Below are 16,200 nucleotides of genomic sequence, written 5' to 3' on the forward strand. Positions count from 1 at the left end.
GGTAACATGCCCACATTGAGATTTTTTTTAATAGTACTAACAGGGTTATTTACTAAAGTGAAAATCCATAGTGAATTTCATATTTAAGGCCAAAGTAGACAAACTGAAAGAATGGCCAACTTTGAAAATGTTTACATTTCAGCAGTTTTTAACTTAAATTTTAAATTCACTCTGAATTTCCACTTTAGTGAATAATCCTGCAATTTTCATCAACAATCATACTTTGCATATATTATCTTGTTTGGTGATCTACAAAGCAATGAAAGATGAAAAGAAAAAGACAGCCTCTGTTCATAGAGTAGTTCTAGAATTATTGGAACAATTACATTTAAAAACCCTTGCTTCTAATTCGAAATGTTCTGAAAATGTCTGTAATACTAAGCTATTTTCTTTAAGTTCCTAGGGGGCAAAAGTAAATTGAATTTATCATACACATATGGTACTGTTCTTCTCGAATTACAACACAGAATCCCTTCTTTTTTTTTTTTTTTTTTTTGGTCCTCCTCTTAGACAAAATTTCACGCTGTGCCTGCTCACTTTGAAAAGAGACCTTCTGCTCTAAGCTTCTTGCAGAGAGACATCTAGTCTGAATACTGTGAGGTAAGAGAAATGTAATTTATTGCTAAAAGAATATTAATTTTGTCTGATTGGACGTACCATTAATTGCATGTGGAAAAGTGAGATTCAGCGTTATTATTTCTCTTAGATGCCACAAAGAAGTTTTTTTATTTTTATGGAAAGTTAGAAGTTGTGTGCATTGGGAGAAAATATATTACTTTGTGCATCTGATCTGCAAAGCAAACGTAATTTAGGAATTGTAGCTTAGCGAGTTGTGTTTAATTGGGGTTTAATCCAAGAATGTTTGACTTGTAAAACTGTCTAATGACTGCATGTGGTTTAACGTAGGCTCTAGAAACAGTTGCTAGTAATTAAGGGTTGATTTATATTAGTAATGTGTGAATGTTTACAGTGATGAGGATCTACAAAGAGTTCTTTGAGTAGGTACATGATTCAGATTTGTATTAACACCAGAGGGACCATTGTTTATTTTATTAGGGACGCTTGTAAAATTAAAAATAATAATAATAAAATTAAAAATGCATGGGAGGGGGTTTATCAGTCACATGCAGACAGCTCTCTGAAAGCTATATTTTAACCAATGAGGGCTAACAAAAGATATTGGGATTTGTATAAACTGTCGGTGGACTGCAACTCCTAAAATTCTTAGCATTAGGCACAGTGTTGCAGGGAATTGTTGAGGTTGCAGTTCAGCAGCAGCTAGAAGGTTGATCAATACCCCAATTCATGCATTTTTTAAATAAGATAAATAGGACAAACATAATTATATATTAATGTATTTCTCATTGATAATCATATTGGCATTATTATAGTAAAAATTATAGGGAAAATTATTCTTTTAATTTTTCAAACTATGAAAACAAATATATTTGTATAATCAGTTTGTCTTGAAACCAGTGACTGCATCCTACACTATACAATAAGGGTTATTCAATTAACTGTGAATTTTTAGGAATTCAAAGTAAATTGTTAATTTGAGGCCGGAAACTGACAATATAGCAGGTCTTGGGAATTTTTCCAATTCAGCTGTTTTGGGCTAAACTTTTTAATTCACGTTAAACTTTAAATTCTTGACATATTAGTATTTAGTAAATAGCCCTGTATATATAGGTCATACATAGCAGAAATGATATCAGTAAAAGGCACACTCTAAGCACCAAAATGACCCACTCACAGCTTAATGTAGTGTTTTTAGTGTAAAGAGACTGCCCTGCAGTATCTCATTTGCAAACAGCTTTTTCTGTGAAGAGGCAGTACTTATATTTGACCCTAAAGGACCTATGTTTACTGCATTCACTGCATCTATATGCATTGGATAATAGAGTTGGAGATTTGCTTTTTCTATGAACTGCAATTTGTCCAAATTTAGGTCAATCAGGTGATCTTTCAAATTCCGAAACTCCAAGCCAAAAATATCACAAACCAAACGTGCAATGGATTAGATTGTTCATTTTGATTTGCCATTCAGAATTCCATCCATAGCACCTAAAAAAGAGATGATGTGAAAAAAAAATTATATATATATATATATATATATATATACATACATATTTAATAAATATATGATATATAAATACAATATTAGATATTTAATAAATTATATATATAAATAGTTTCATTTACTGTTCCTTTGCTTATTTTTTCTCTCTGTTGTTTACTTTTTCTATCTTGATCTTTGAACCAATTTGCGTGAGAAAATTGTGGTTGCTGAGTATATGCAGTAGGTCCCCAATGCTTCTCTATGAGGAAGAATTACGCTGAGATCATCAAAAATAGACTGGGTTGTGAGGTGTATCCCCCACTCCACCAGTATCTTTTAAGTACAAAAAACTGAAGTAACACTGAACACGGATGTGCCTCTAGGGTCTGTCAGGAAGATAGCCATTAGATTCATGTTTAGTAAACATTGCCATATCTACTAAACTCGAAGTTATAGATTGCAGGCCTAAAACATCAGGGGCAATGCACCCAGACCACTTCGTTGAGATGCAGTGGTCTGGGTGCCTTTAGTGTCCATTGAATTTCACAGACCATGTATGCCCTACTACTGTAAAGATCCCCGATTTGTATTCTGATACTGCCGTCGAGTACTAAAATATACCACATGCATATCTTTGTCAGGTTTATGAACAATTTAAAGAGTCACCTTTAGATGTGCACTAATTTTGAAATGCCTCGTCACTTGTTTCCAACATACACTATTTGGTGGTGACACTGTGTCACCATACTGTATGCTATTTCCAACCCTACATTAACCCCAACCCTTATTAAAACCTTAGCCCTAACTCTAATTATGTAGTTTACTAGTTTACTAGTTTACCCTGGGAGCCAATCACAGTATGATATGCCTTAACTGTTTAAAGGGGACCTGTCATGTCTCAAGCAATTTATGCTTAATGGATTGAGCATAACATTATATGTGTGTGTGTGTGTTTAGATATATATATATATATATATATATATATATATATATATATATATATGTGTGTGTATATATATTATTGCTAGCAGTTTTGCTTGCAAATGTATAGATTTGGAGAAAAACCTATATAAAAATGGGCTCGGCCATTGACTAACATCCTAAAGCACTGTAGCTTGCTAAAATTCCTAATGTGAGAAGAGTGTGTCCTATTTTTTCATTTTATTCTTTTATATGTTAAAGGGACACTCCAGGCACCAAGACAACGTCTGCCCATTGGAGTGGTCTGGGTGTCAATTCCCACCACCCTTAACCCTGCAAGTGTAATTATTGCAGTTTTTATAAACTGCAATAATTACCTTGCAGGGTTAAGTCCTACTCTAGTGGCTGTCTATCAGACAGCCACTAGAGGGACTTCCGTGTTCTTAGAACACGAAAAGTGTTTTAAACTACGCTGGACGTCCTCACGCTATGTGAGGATCTCCAGCGTCGCCAAAATCCCCATTGGAAAGCATTGAATAATAGCCCCTTCAGCAACATGGGATGGGAGGTGGGAGGGAAGGGGGCACTGCAGGGTCCTGCCGTGCCAGGAAAACGAATATGTTTTCCTGGCACTGGAGAGTCCCTTTAACCTTGTTACACTCACCTGGCTTTTAATCAGGCAAACTGTCCTGCTACTTCTTGGGTGTTTTTAGCTCATTGGAGCTAAACTCAAGTGGCAGAAATTGTCAGGACAACCTGCCTTGCAAAGACTTCTCATTTAGCTGCATTGGGGAGTCTGTCATTGGACAGCCACAGAAAGCCTTGGATGGGTTAGAAGGGGAGGGTTTGCAAAGGCTTCTGACAAGAGATCTGCAGCTTTTTCAAGCTGTTTTTAGATATACACCCATTTGTGGCAATAGTAACCTCTCCACTGGTTTTTGGAGGGGCTTGTTTGCCAGCCTCCTATGCTGTGACTATGGCCCCTGTGATAAAACTTGGTTTAAATCACTGTTCGTGCCTTTTTTGTTTTTATGGCCACAGTTCGAACTTTCAAAGTGGCACTTCAAACTCCCAAACAGTTGAAGTGGTAGACATTCGAACACGTGGTTGCAGCCATCTTGTTCACATGGACCAAAACCGCCAATAGACTTCAGGGGAACTTAGCCACGAATGCCCTGGAACGATTTTCGGCATGAAAACCTCACGGTTCCCGGTCGGTCCTCCAGCAGTACTTAGCCGTGATTCTATGGAACTGTTTTGGGCAGGAAACCCTGATTTAATCTGGATGTTTTTTGGATATATTGTTCACCCAGATCAGGGCTATCAGGGGATGTATGTATGTATGTATGTATTTATGGGGTGTTCTGGGGTATTTGTGGTGTTTCGTAAAATATGTGGGTTTTTTTTCTGCCTGGAGATAATTGGATTAATACAGTATCTGACTCAATTATCTCAGAGGCAAAGGGGAGGGATTGTATGCTTGTTATGGGAGTGTCATACATTTAATTACTGTTCTGATTGGTTTGTAACAATTGTCATCCTGTCCCCCACAAGGTCCACATGGGTGTTCCCTTGCATGGGGGCTTGCATAAAAGGACAGCTGTGGCACCATTAAACGAGATGCTTTATCCCTTCATGAAGTTTTGGCTCATGTTTAGGGGATTGGAGAACTACACTCTGGGAATTGCTATAATCAATATACTCCCCTGAGTATAATCACTAGCTCTTCTAAGAGCTGTTCCTGCTATGCTCTCTGGAGTAGGAGAGGTCTACCCACTGGGAGCTGGATCCTCGTCTTGGGTCCAGGGTGGGTGGAGGACGGCGAGACCCCAACCAAGCTGCGGCGGTTCGTGGGGTCTACAGTGTTTATGGTGTCTGGTGGAGTGCTTATAGTACTCTGTGATACTAGGAAGTGTGATTGGTGGAGGTGCCCAGTCTGGGTGCCAGGCGGTCTATTCAAACCAATGAAAAAAAAGGCATAATTCAAAAGTGCATACAAGCTGTAGTAGTTATGGTGTATGGAATGTTCCTTATATCAATAATAACTTCATAGAAAGTCCACATTTTAACTGACACATATAAAATTTAATACTCAAAAATGGTACTTCAACTATACAGCCAAATAAATGTCTATGGGGGTCTTTTTTATATATACCAATCCTTTTTGCTGTGAAGAAATGGGGGCAGATCTGCTATTTCTACAGTGAATGAAATACAAGTTCTTTGGTCTTGGGAAATTTTTACGCAAGTTTTGCCAATGTATTTTTGGGTTATTCAATAAAGTGAGAATTCAAAGTGAATTTGAAATATAAAGTCAAAATGCATTTTGTAAATTAATTTTTAAATTGGAAAAATTCTTGAGCTCAGTAATATTTTAAACTCAACTATGTTGACCAAAAAAACCTCCAATCATGCGATCAATTCCCAGTTTATTATTTTTTTTACAAAGTACCAACCTATAGGCTAGTTGGATGTACAGCAGTGGAAAGTACGTCCAACTTGTCTAAATCAAAATTCCCAAATAAAGGCAAAAGTAACCAGCTGTAACTATAGCTGAGATTGAAGTTTTCTCTAACAGCTATTGTATCCTTAATTTTGCAGAATTTATTTCAGTTTGCTACCATTTGGAGACTATGGAATAGCCATGTGAAGTGTGAAAAAAAAAAAAAAAATATCAGAAGTGAACACAGAATTAAAAATGTAATGTCCAAATAGCAGAGCTGTAAAAAGTTGTCAGAATTTTTTTCCAATTTAGTGATTTTTGAAATTTCCAATTCCCTTGTCAATTCTCAATTTCAGATGTAGCAGATAACTTCAAATCATTTTATGGTATGTGGCAAGCTATTCTATATGTTTCTGCATGGTGCTGATTAGATAAACAGAACTTTGAAAAAGTAAATGCCAGGAAACACTTCGTGCCAAACTAGTTCCAGCTAAGGTTATTACATCTACTATATCTTCCTGGACACATATATCTTACTAACGACAGGCAGCACACTAAAAGCGCAGCAATGCGGTATGCAGCATTCATTTGCTGCTGCAGGACTGTTCTTTCATTAAAGGGGTAAACAACAAAATCACCTCACATTTTTGCAAGGACATTTCTGTAGTACTTCAAAGACTTCTGCACAAACGCTTTTCAGATGTGTTCAATGAATCCAATTTCTTTTAATCCACACTCTGGCATGTGAATTTATTTATTGTTAAGATTCCACAGTAAATCCTGGATGGAGCGATTCATTCGGGCGTAGATTAAAATTAATTTTATTCATACAACCCACCTGAAACGCATCTATGTACGAGTTTAGTACTTTGGATGACATCACATACAGCATGATGCCACTGAACGTTGTGAATGCTTCTCTTAGAGAAGCAGTGGATTGGCAGATCACTTCTCTATATGAAACATTCTATTGGACAAGAGATCATCCACCAGGATGATTAATGAAGAAAAGGAGCAGAGCCGATCATGAGCGGGTGCACAGGGTTCACAGTACCCAGGTGCTCTGTGGATAGAGGCGGGGAGTGCAGCACTAAACCCTTCCCCTCTCATTAGGCTCTGCGTCTCATGTTTGGCTCTGCCCTTCACAATTAGCTCTGCCTGTCTTACTATCTCTCTAATACAGCCATTTCAGCCCATATTATTCCACTAAAGACCATATCCATCTACAACAGCCCATATCCCTCCCACTACAGCCCCTATAATTCCAACTACAGCCCTTATTCCCCCACTAAGGAAACATAGACGGCAGATAAGAACCATTCGGCCTATCTAGTCTGCCCAACTTTTTAAATACTTTCAATTCAATAGTCCCTGGCCTTATCTTATATCTTATGCCTATCCCATGCATGCTTAAATTCCCTCATTGTGTTAACCTTTACCACTTCGGCTGGAAACCTATTCCATGCATCCACTACCCTCTCAGTAAAGTAATACTTCCTGATATTATTTTTAAACCTTTGCCCCTCTAATTTAAGACTATGTCCTCTTGTTATGGTAGTTTTTCTTCTTTTAAATATGGTTTCCTCCTTTACTGTGTTGATTCCCTTTATATATTTAAATGTTTCTATCATATCCCCCTGTCTCGTCTTTCCTCCAAGCTATACATGTTAAGACCCTTTAACCTTTCCTGGTAAGTTTTATCCTGCAATCCATGAACCAGCTTAGTAGCCCTTCTCTGAACTCTCTCTAAAGCATCAATATCCTTCTGCAGATACAGTCTCCAGTACTGCGTACAATACTCCAAGTGAGGTCTCACCAGTGTTCTGTGCAATAGCATGAGAACTTCCCTCTTTCTACTGCTAATACCTCTCCCTATACAACCAAACATTCTGCTAGCATTTCTATTACATCGTCTGCCTAACTTTAAGTCATCAGAAATAATTACCCCAAAATCCCTTTCCTCAGATGTTGAGGTTAGGACTCTGTCAAATATTCTGTACTCTGCCCTTGGGTTTTTACGTCCAAGATGCATTATGTTACAATTATTCACATTAAATGTCAGTTGCCACAGCTCTGACCATTTTTCTAGTTTACCTAAATCATTTGCCCTATGGCTTATCCCTCCTGGAGCATAAACCATGTTACATATCTTAGTATCATAAGCAAAAAGACATACCTTGCCATCAAGATCTTCTGCAATATCACTTATAAAAATAATATGGGTCCAAGTACAGTTTCCTGAGGTACCCCAAGACCTTGCTCCGAATATACTCCATTGACTACAACCCTCCATTGCCAGTCACTCAGCCACTGCCTAACCCACTCAACAATATTGGAATTCAAACTTAACGACTGCAGTTTATTGATGAGCCTTCTATGTGCAACAGTGTCAAAAGCCTTACTGAAATCTAGGTAAATAATGTCTACTGCACCACTTTGATCTACTATTTTAGTTACTCAATCCAAAAAAATCAAGAAAATGTAGTACCAGTGTAACAGACAAGCACAAAATATCACTTTAACATATATATCAAAGAGAAATAAAAAATTAGATTAATATTGGACATCAAATTTCTGTGGATTTTATTGTCATTGGTCAATTACATAGTGTACTAGAATTTTTTTTAATAAAATGGGAGATAATTTAAAACAGTGTGGGGTTTATTTACTAAATAGCTAATTGTGGTGTGTTGACACAAAACTATAACAAAAAAAAAACAGATCTGAAAATTCCTGCTAACTCAAAAGGTTTTTCGATCTTGACTATTTTGCCCTAAATATTGCAATTTCAATGTCATGTCATACTCAGTTACTGTTTAGTTAATAAACTTTATGGCATAGTACAGGAAGGTGAAAATATGCTGGTGTCTAAATCTACTTAACAACCTGTGGGCAATAATCCAAGATCAATAAAAAGTCATACTTTGGAAAAGACCTGACCATGTTAAACTATTTTCAATTTAAAGTTATTTTCCAGATGCTGGAGATATAACCATACGTAGTGCAGTGATTCTTAAAGTGCACCTATCACTTAAAACATGCAAAATTATTTTTAATTATAGAGGAGTAAATTTCACATAGGCAATGCAATAGCTCAGTTGTTGGTTTTTCACGGAATCAATATAAAGAAAAGTTTTCCCCCCTCACCTGTCAATCACTTCTCATGAAAGAGGGCTATGACATGAATTGCATGATAGTAAAGTGTCTTGTGCTTCAATAACGGAATATGTTAGAAGACAGTCGGTCACTCTGATGCTGATTAAAATAAAAATGTGTGGTACGGCGCTCAGTGCAAAAACAATCAGTGCAGCTTAAAAATCTACCGTAAAATCAATCACTACATTTCACATAACAAATATAAAAACCACAAACACCAAATGGTGGATAGCGCACTATACGTGAAACATAAATCTGACACTAATGCTCACTGGCAACAAAGCTAGAAGGTCTGTGTCATGGGGAGGCATGCATGTGGATGTGTTCTCAAGCAGGGTCCTTTGTGTAAGATGGAGGAAGGTGGTGTTAAGTTTTACATTAATATCACTTTGCTGAAGAGGACGTAAGTAATACAATAATATCTTCTTAAAAAAAATCAATATATCATCTATCTTTTTTTAAAACAAATATAATGTAGCCTGCAATGTACTCCTGGTGTTACTCTATAAATCTTAAAGGGACACTATAGTCACCCAGACAACTTCAGTTCATTGAAGTGGTCTGGGTGCATTGTCCCATCACCCTTAACCCTGAGAATGTAAATATTGCAGTTTTTAATAAACTGCAATAAATACCTGCTAGGGTTAACTCCTTCTCTAGTGGCTGTCTTCCAGACTCCAGTGATTGTCTACCTTAAGACCCAGAAGACAATCACTGAAGTCTGGTAGACAGCCACTAGAGTAGAAGTTAACCCTAGCAGGTATTTATTGCAGTTTATTAAAAACTGCAATATTTACATTCTCAGGGTTAAGGGTGATGGGACAATGCACCCAGACCACTTCAATGAACTGAAGTTGTCTGGGTGACTATAGTGTCCCTTTAAGATTTATAGAGTAACACCAGGAGTACATTGCAGGCTACATTATATTTGTTTTAAAAAAGATAGATGATATATTGATTTTTTTAAAGAAGATATTATTGTATTACTTACGTCCTCTTCAGCAAAAGTCGCCTTAAGACCTGGCAGTCAAGTTTGTTTTCCTGGCACTATAGTTTCCCTTTAAATACGTATAAAAATCATATATGATGTTTATAATTCAGAAAATTGTATTGAATTGCATATATGAGGCTAAAAAGGTTTAATTGGCAGAATTCTCCAGCTGATCTAATTTCCAGTTTGGCTTTTTTGTCATATAGTTAGCAATTTCCTTTCATTTCTCCCCTATACCCAGGTAAGTGAATATAGAAGAATAGTTAGGAGTTTTATCTTACTTTAGTAATAGCATATGCTCACAGCATGTATGTCTATGCAAGTGTGTCAGTGTGTTTTAAAAAGCAATCTAACAAATACCCTTGTTTATTATGAAAAACAATCTAATGCATAGTTGCTTTAATTGTTCATTGGGTAACTTTTTTCATTAATTTCCTTTAATTCTCTTTAGAAATCTGATTATCGGAATATCTCCAAGATTTTTTTTATTTTGTTTGTTGGATGCTTGTTTATCACAATGGCCATTCACATGCACAGAGACACCAACTGGATCTTCTTAAAACTGGCCATCATGTTAGTAGTCTTTGACCATACATCTCTGGCCCAGAACAACTGTGCTAACATAGAGTGCCAAGTACCAGAGAATTGCATTGAAGAAGTTCTTGAGGAGTCTTCTTGCTGCCCCATATGTAGCCAATATGGATGTACATGTGAAGGATACCAGTATTATGACTGTCTGAATGTTGGATTTAAATTTGGTAAAGTCCCAGAAGGAGAATCATACTTCGTTGACTTTGGAAGCACAGAATGTTCATGTCCTCCAGGTGGAGGAAGAATTAGCTGCCACTTTATACCTTGCCCTGAAGTACCACCAAATTGTATTGACATCATACAACCAACAGATGGCTGTGTTCAATGTGGTAGAATAGGGTGCACCCACGGAGAGGACAAGTATGAAGCTGGCCATACTTTCCATATGTCTCCCTGTAAATTTTGCCACTGTCCAAATTCTGGGGGTGAGTTAATGTGCTATGCTATTCAAGACTGTGATTCAGACATGGACAATGGCACTCTACATACAGACACAATTGACAGTGAGCCAGATAAGCAATATGATTACCCATACAGCCTTGAACAAGATGGTTTGGAATCTGCAAATACTGAAACTGTTGAAAAGACAAATAATTATAAAAGAAATGCAATGCAGGATCACTCCATTTTGGACTATGAGGATGAGGTGGATGATTTTTTTGCTTCTCCCACCACCACCCACTCTGTTAAATTAACAGAACTCCCAACATTAACTTCTGAAATGCATCCATCAACCCAACATGAAGGACTTGTGACGACCACAGTTGAAATACATAGCACAGAACGTAGCAGCACAATAGCACCAACAACACTGACAACATCAACAGCATCAACATCAACAGCAACAACACAGAAAGCAACAACATCCATGACAACAATTTCAGCTGCAAGTACTACTCACATAACCACAACAAATCTGAAGCAGCAAGATGTTTTTGAAGCATCCAATCAGAATCAAAATATGGAAGACATTCAAGAATTTAGTAATGCATCATCTATTGGAAACACCACTACTAGTAAAGAACACAGGATATTGGATCTAGAAATAAATAACACACAACATACAACTTTACCGCCAAGTAAAGATGTTTTCCCTGAAGAGGAAAATAAAGAAAATACTTTCTCCAACGTGAAATCTACCCCAACATCTGTTGTTCCAATTGTTCTGCAAGAACCGTACAGCCAAACTGATTTAATCGCATCAAACACTCAATTTACTCATGACTTGGGCAAGGAAGCAGACAGCATGGATTATTCCAGTGTATACAATGGTAAGTTGTATTGTGTTCTTTCAAATGTAAATTTAAAAAACAAAAAAGTTTGACTCCTGTAAACGTTCTTTAGTTGTCAAAACATGTGTATTGTTTGCCCATTTTTAAACATTTTAAAGAAGCTTCTCACTATTTTTAATAAGAAAAGGTTGTTGTGTCTTATATTATGACTTTGGACATAGATCCTTTCAATTAAATAAATACGTTTCTATAATTCTGAAGGTTAGAGATTCACTAAGTTACCATTTTGTTCTGAATGATTATGATTACTATCAAAATAATATTTAGAATTGCTGCATTGCATGGTCTAAAAATCTGGTTGGCTTTTCACTACCAACCCTTGCCAGCAAAGATGTCTTTGTGACTCCATGGCTTTTCATGTGTCTACCACAGGGATAGGCAACTTTCTGCATTCCAGATGTTGTGGACTATATCTCCCATAATGCTCTTACACCCATAATGCTGGCAAAGCATTGTGGGAGGTGTAGTCCAAAACAGCTGGAGTGCCGAAGGTTGCCTATGCCTGGTCTACCATCATGATTTGGCCCATCAGTTCAGCAACCTGTCAGGCACACATGTGGCTTTTTATTTTTAATTTAAAAAATGCTAGTTGAAAATAAAATAGGTTAGGGGCGGTACCGGGCTGCCGAGCTGAACAGCAGCAATCTTCCTCAGCTCCGGTCTCCGCTCTTTAACCCCTTAAGGACACATGACATGTGTGTCATGTCATGATTCCCTTTTATTCCAGAAGTTTGGTCCTTAAGGGGTTAAAGACGGTGATTGAGGGCCAAAAAGCCCAGCTAACCATTAGCTAATGCTACACATACCTGGGGGAACCTATTAGTGACCAGGAGATCCCGGTTCGGGACCTGGAACACAGGTATATTGAGCCCGCTGGTGCCTCAGGCTCACCTCCACGCTTCACCCTGATGACAAGCTATACAGCAGCAGCTGAGACTACCGGACTACTTCTAGGTATGCCTGTGGTTGCTGCCCGTAGCCTACCTTGACAGCAACCTGACTCACAGCCAAAGATGACGATCTCCCCCCCCTCCTCCCATGTCCATAAGATGCGAACATACTCACGTGCCGTGAAGGGCTGCAACATGTGGACCTTAAGGCCTGAGAGATTGCTGACCCACAGAAGGAGCCTCCCGGAATGTCTACCCACTGGAGGCATGTTGTCCACAGCCTCCAGGTTTGAGGGGGCCTGGAGGGACCTGTCCCCAACGCCGCGAGCCCTGTGGAGCTAGACAGTGAGGAACAGCGGTATACCGGTGGCCGCGAGTGAAGCACTGTGGAACCAAATGTGTGGCCGGAGCTGGGAGAGACACTTTAGGGGACAACACCTCACTGAGTCCCTGAAGGTGCACGGGAGGTGCAGGAGATGGATGGTCTGTGGACCCTAGGTGGGGGGGCCCAGCGGACTGTTTCAATTTCCGAGTGCCCACTTCGCCAGAGAATACTCTACTGGATGGTTGGGACTGAAGGGGGATCTGGAAGAGGGCCCTGGAACCCCTGAGAGCCAAAGCTACCATACTGCAGACAGCCTGCCATTGTTTGCGTACCTCTGATTACCATAGACTGCCGTATCTGAAGGGGATGGACGGGGGGAGGAGGGGAGGCTGTTTATTATCTGTATTACCTTTGTGATTTTCTTTACTTTATTTTAATTGGGTTTTTGGGGGGTTTTTCTCTTGCTTTCTTTTATTATTTTAACTTAGGGTGTCTTGTTATGCCGGGCTGCACGTGCACGGCACAAGGCCCTTTGGAGAGCTGGGATACACTCCCACTGGTGCTTAACAGGGGACTTCACGTAGGCCCTTTTTCCTTTTCTAGGCCCCCCTTCTTAGAAGGCGGGAACAACTTTCTTCTATAACCTTACATAACTTATACTATGCTTTGTTCAGTTCTATGTTATTATTGATTAACCGAATTCGCTTAATTATTCATTAAACCAGTGTGCAGGCAGTGATGGACCTAACGGTCTAAATAACACAGGAAACCTGTGCCACATGTGGCTACCATAACTTATATAATGTCTAATTACTAAATTGACACCTATATAGACCTAGGTTAAGTTTTAGGATGCTAGCTTATGCTAGGTTTCCTCTGTACCCTATGCAGAAATAGGCTCTCTGTTACTATGTCTAAATATGCTTTCTTATCATCCTATGCTATTATTGTCTAGCAAATGAACCTTAATTAGACTTTGAACTATAGTGACCGATTGTGATGGAACTTTTTGGAACAATTTTACTAATACCAGAACATATGGCTATTAAATTAATATAACGTCTTGATACTAACGTGATATTTAGACATACTTAGACTAAACCCTATGATGCTGGCTTATGTTATTTTTTGTTCTGTTGTTAGGCAATGAGCTATACCATGAAGTTATATCGTTACATATTATCTTTGATGCCCGTATTTACCTTTACTGATGTATACAACAATTAAGCTAATAAACCTTGTTTCTTTTTGTATTTTTGCTTGGTTTGAAAAATATTGAAACACTTTGTTAATAGACGAACTGAAGAACATCATGGAACCTTAATTCTGGTAATTACGAAATAATTCTGGACCAGGCTGAAAGCCTAGTACAGAATTATTCAGTATATGCAATACTGATTACTCAAAGTTTGGAACCTGGGTCTCTCAAAACATGCGTATAAAAATCTTTGGGGACGTTGCTTGCTGCCAGCCAAAACGAAATAAATCACTAATATATATATATATATTTTTTTTTACAATTTAATGGTATTTGAGATGGTTACGGTGTTGCTACACCCCACCATTTTGGGAACTGGTACTCCAAGGCAAGTATGTTACTGTACATTGGATGATAGGTGAATAATTATTGCACATCCAGACCATTTGTCTGATTATTCGGGTTTAAAGGGATAGAAGCAGCAGACAGGAATGTACTATAAGAATGTTGGATGCTGAAGATAGATTCTCCCATCAATGGAAGATTAGACTGCTTATTTAGGGGGTAAACCTTGGTGTGGTTTTATACCTGATTTTTAAAGAAATCTGTATGATAGTGTGAATACATAGAATAATACAAATGTCTCACAATGGACACGCCACCACTGGGGCAACATTCACAACCACTAGAAAGTTTAGCACTATGGGAACAAATGTCCACACACTGGGCATGCAAACTATGAATCTTACGGTATAAGTATCCACCAGCAGTTATAATTAGATCATAGTTTCAAAGGAGCCTAAACCCAACAGAAGTTCATGACCTCTCCTAGCTCTCCAAAAATAGTTTTCTGCTCCTTTCATAAAGTCTGCCCTTTCCCCCAATGTCCAGCATCTGTTAGATGGTCACTATAATATTACTTTTTTTCTAGTGGTTGCTTTGAATATCAATCCAGGTGTTATTTGAAAACTGCACAAACTTCAACATAGGGCTGACACACAATTTTAAAGCTACCACTTTTCCATACAATATGCACAATAATTAACACATACTATTATGAGCTTACTGTAATCAGCTAGGTAAGATTTGCTTTTAGTTTACAACAACCTCTAATTTGGGTCATGCATCCAACAACATAAACACATAGGGATTTTAATTGGCACAATAAAACATTCAAACAAAGCCTGTGATGTCTGTGCTAATAGTCTTTTAAAGGTAGGTTCCTCCCCTCAAGCTTTTAGATCAGAATGAAGATCAAGCACCTTTGGGATACTTTATATTATATGTAACTTACCTCTTATATATTGTTACCTCTTTATATTATATGTAACTTATCTCATATATTGTTACCTCTTTATATTATATGTAACGTACCTCTATTATATATTGTTACCTCTTTATATTATATGTAACGTACCTCTATTATATATTGTTACCTCTTTATATTATATGTAACTTACCTCTTATATATTGTTACCTCTTTATATTATATGTAACTTACCTCTTATATATTGTTACCTCTTTATATTATATGTAACTTACCTCTTATATATTGTTACCTCTGTAACTTACCTCATATATTGTTACCTCTTTATATTATATGTAACTTACCTCTTATATATTGTTACCTCTTTATATTATATGTAACTTACCTCGTATATATTGTTACCTCTTTATATTATATGGAACTTACCTCATATATTGTTACCTCTTTATATTATATGTAACTTACCTCATATATTGTTACCTCTTTATATTATATGTAACTTACCTCTCATATATTGTTACCTCTTTATATTATATGTAACTTACCTCGTATATATTGTTACCTCTTTATATTATATGTAACTTACCTCTTATATATTGTTACCTCTTTATATTATATGTAACTTACCTCGTATATATTGTTACCTCTTTATATTATATGTAACTTACCTCATATATTGTTACCTCTTTATATTATATGTAACTTACCTCTTATATATTGTTACCTCTTTATATTATATGTAACTTACCTCGTATATATTGTTATCTCTTTATATTATATGTAACTTACCTCATATATTGTTACCTCTTTATATTATATGTAACTTACCTCATATATTGTTACCTATTTATATTATATGTAACTTACCTCATATATTGTTACCTCTTTATATTATATGTAACTTACCTCTTATATATTGTTACCTCTTTATATTATATGTAACCTACCTCTTATATATATTGTTACATCTTTATATTATATGTAACTTACCTCTTATATATTGTTACCTCTTTATATTATATGTAACTTACCTCATATATTGTTACCTCTTTATATTATATGTAACT

General features: G+C 37.1%; 1 protein-coding gene across 1 annotated transcript in view; it reads left to right on the top strand.

Moving 5' to 3' along the window:
* The first annotated feature begins 516 nt into the window (after nucleotides 1-516).
* Nucleotides 517-16,200, top strand: part of LOC134568230 (fibulin-2-like) — a 105,308-nt gene continuing 89,624 nt past the window's right edge. Inside the window, exons 1-2 of the mRNA XM_063426650.1 lie at nucleotides 517-600; nucleotides 10,022-11,432. Coding sequence (XP_063282720.1) covers nucleotides 10,088-11,432 — 1,345 coding nt within the window. The 5' untranslated portion in view covers nucleotides 517-600; nucleotides 10,022-10,087. The remainder of the gene's footprint in view (nucleotides 601-10,021; nucleotides 11,433-16,200) is intronic.

The sequence above is a fragment of the Pelobates fuscus genome, chromosome 7 (genome assembly GCF_036172605.1).
Source record: "Pelobates fuscus isolate aPelFus1 chromosome 7, aPelFus1.pri, whole genome shotgun sequence".
NCBI lineage: Eukaryota > Metazoa > Chordata > Amphibia > Anura > Pelobatidae > Pelobates > Pelobates fuscus.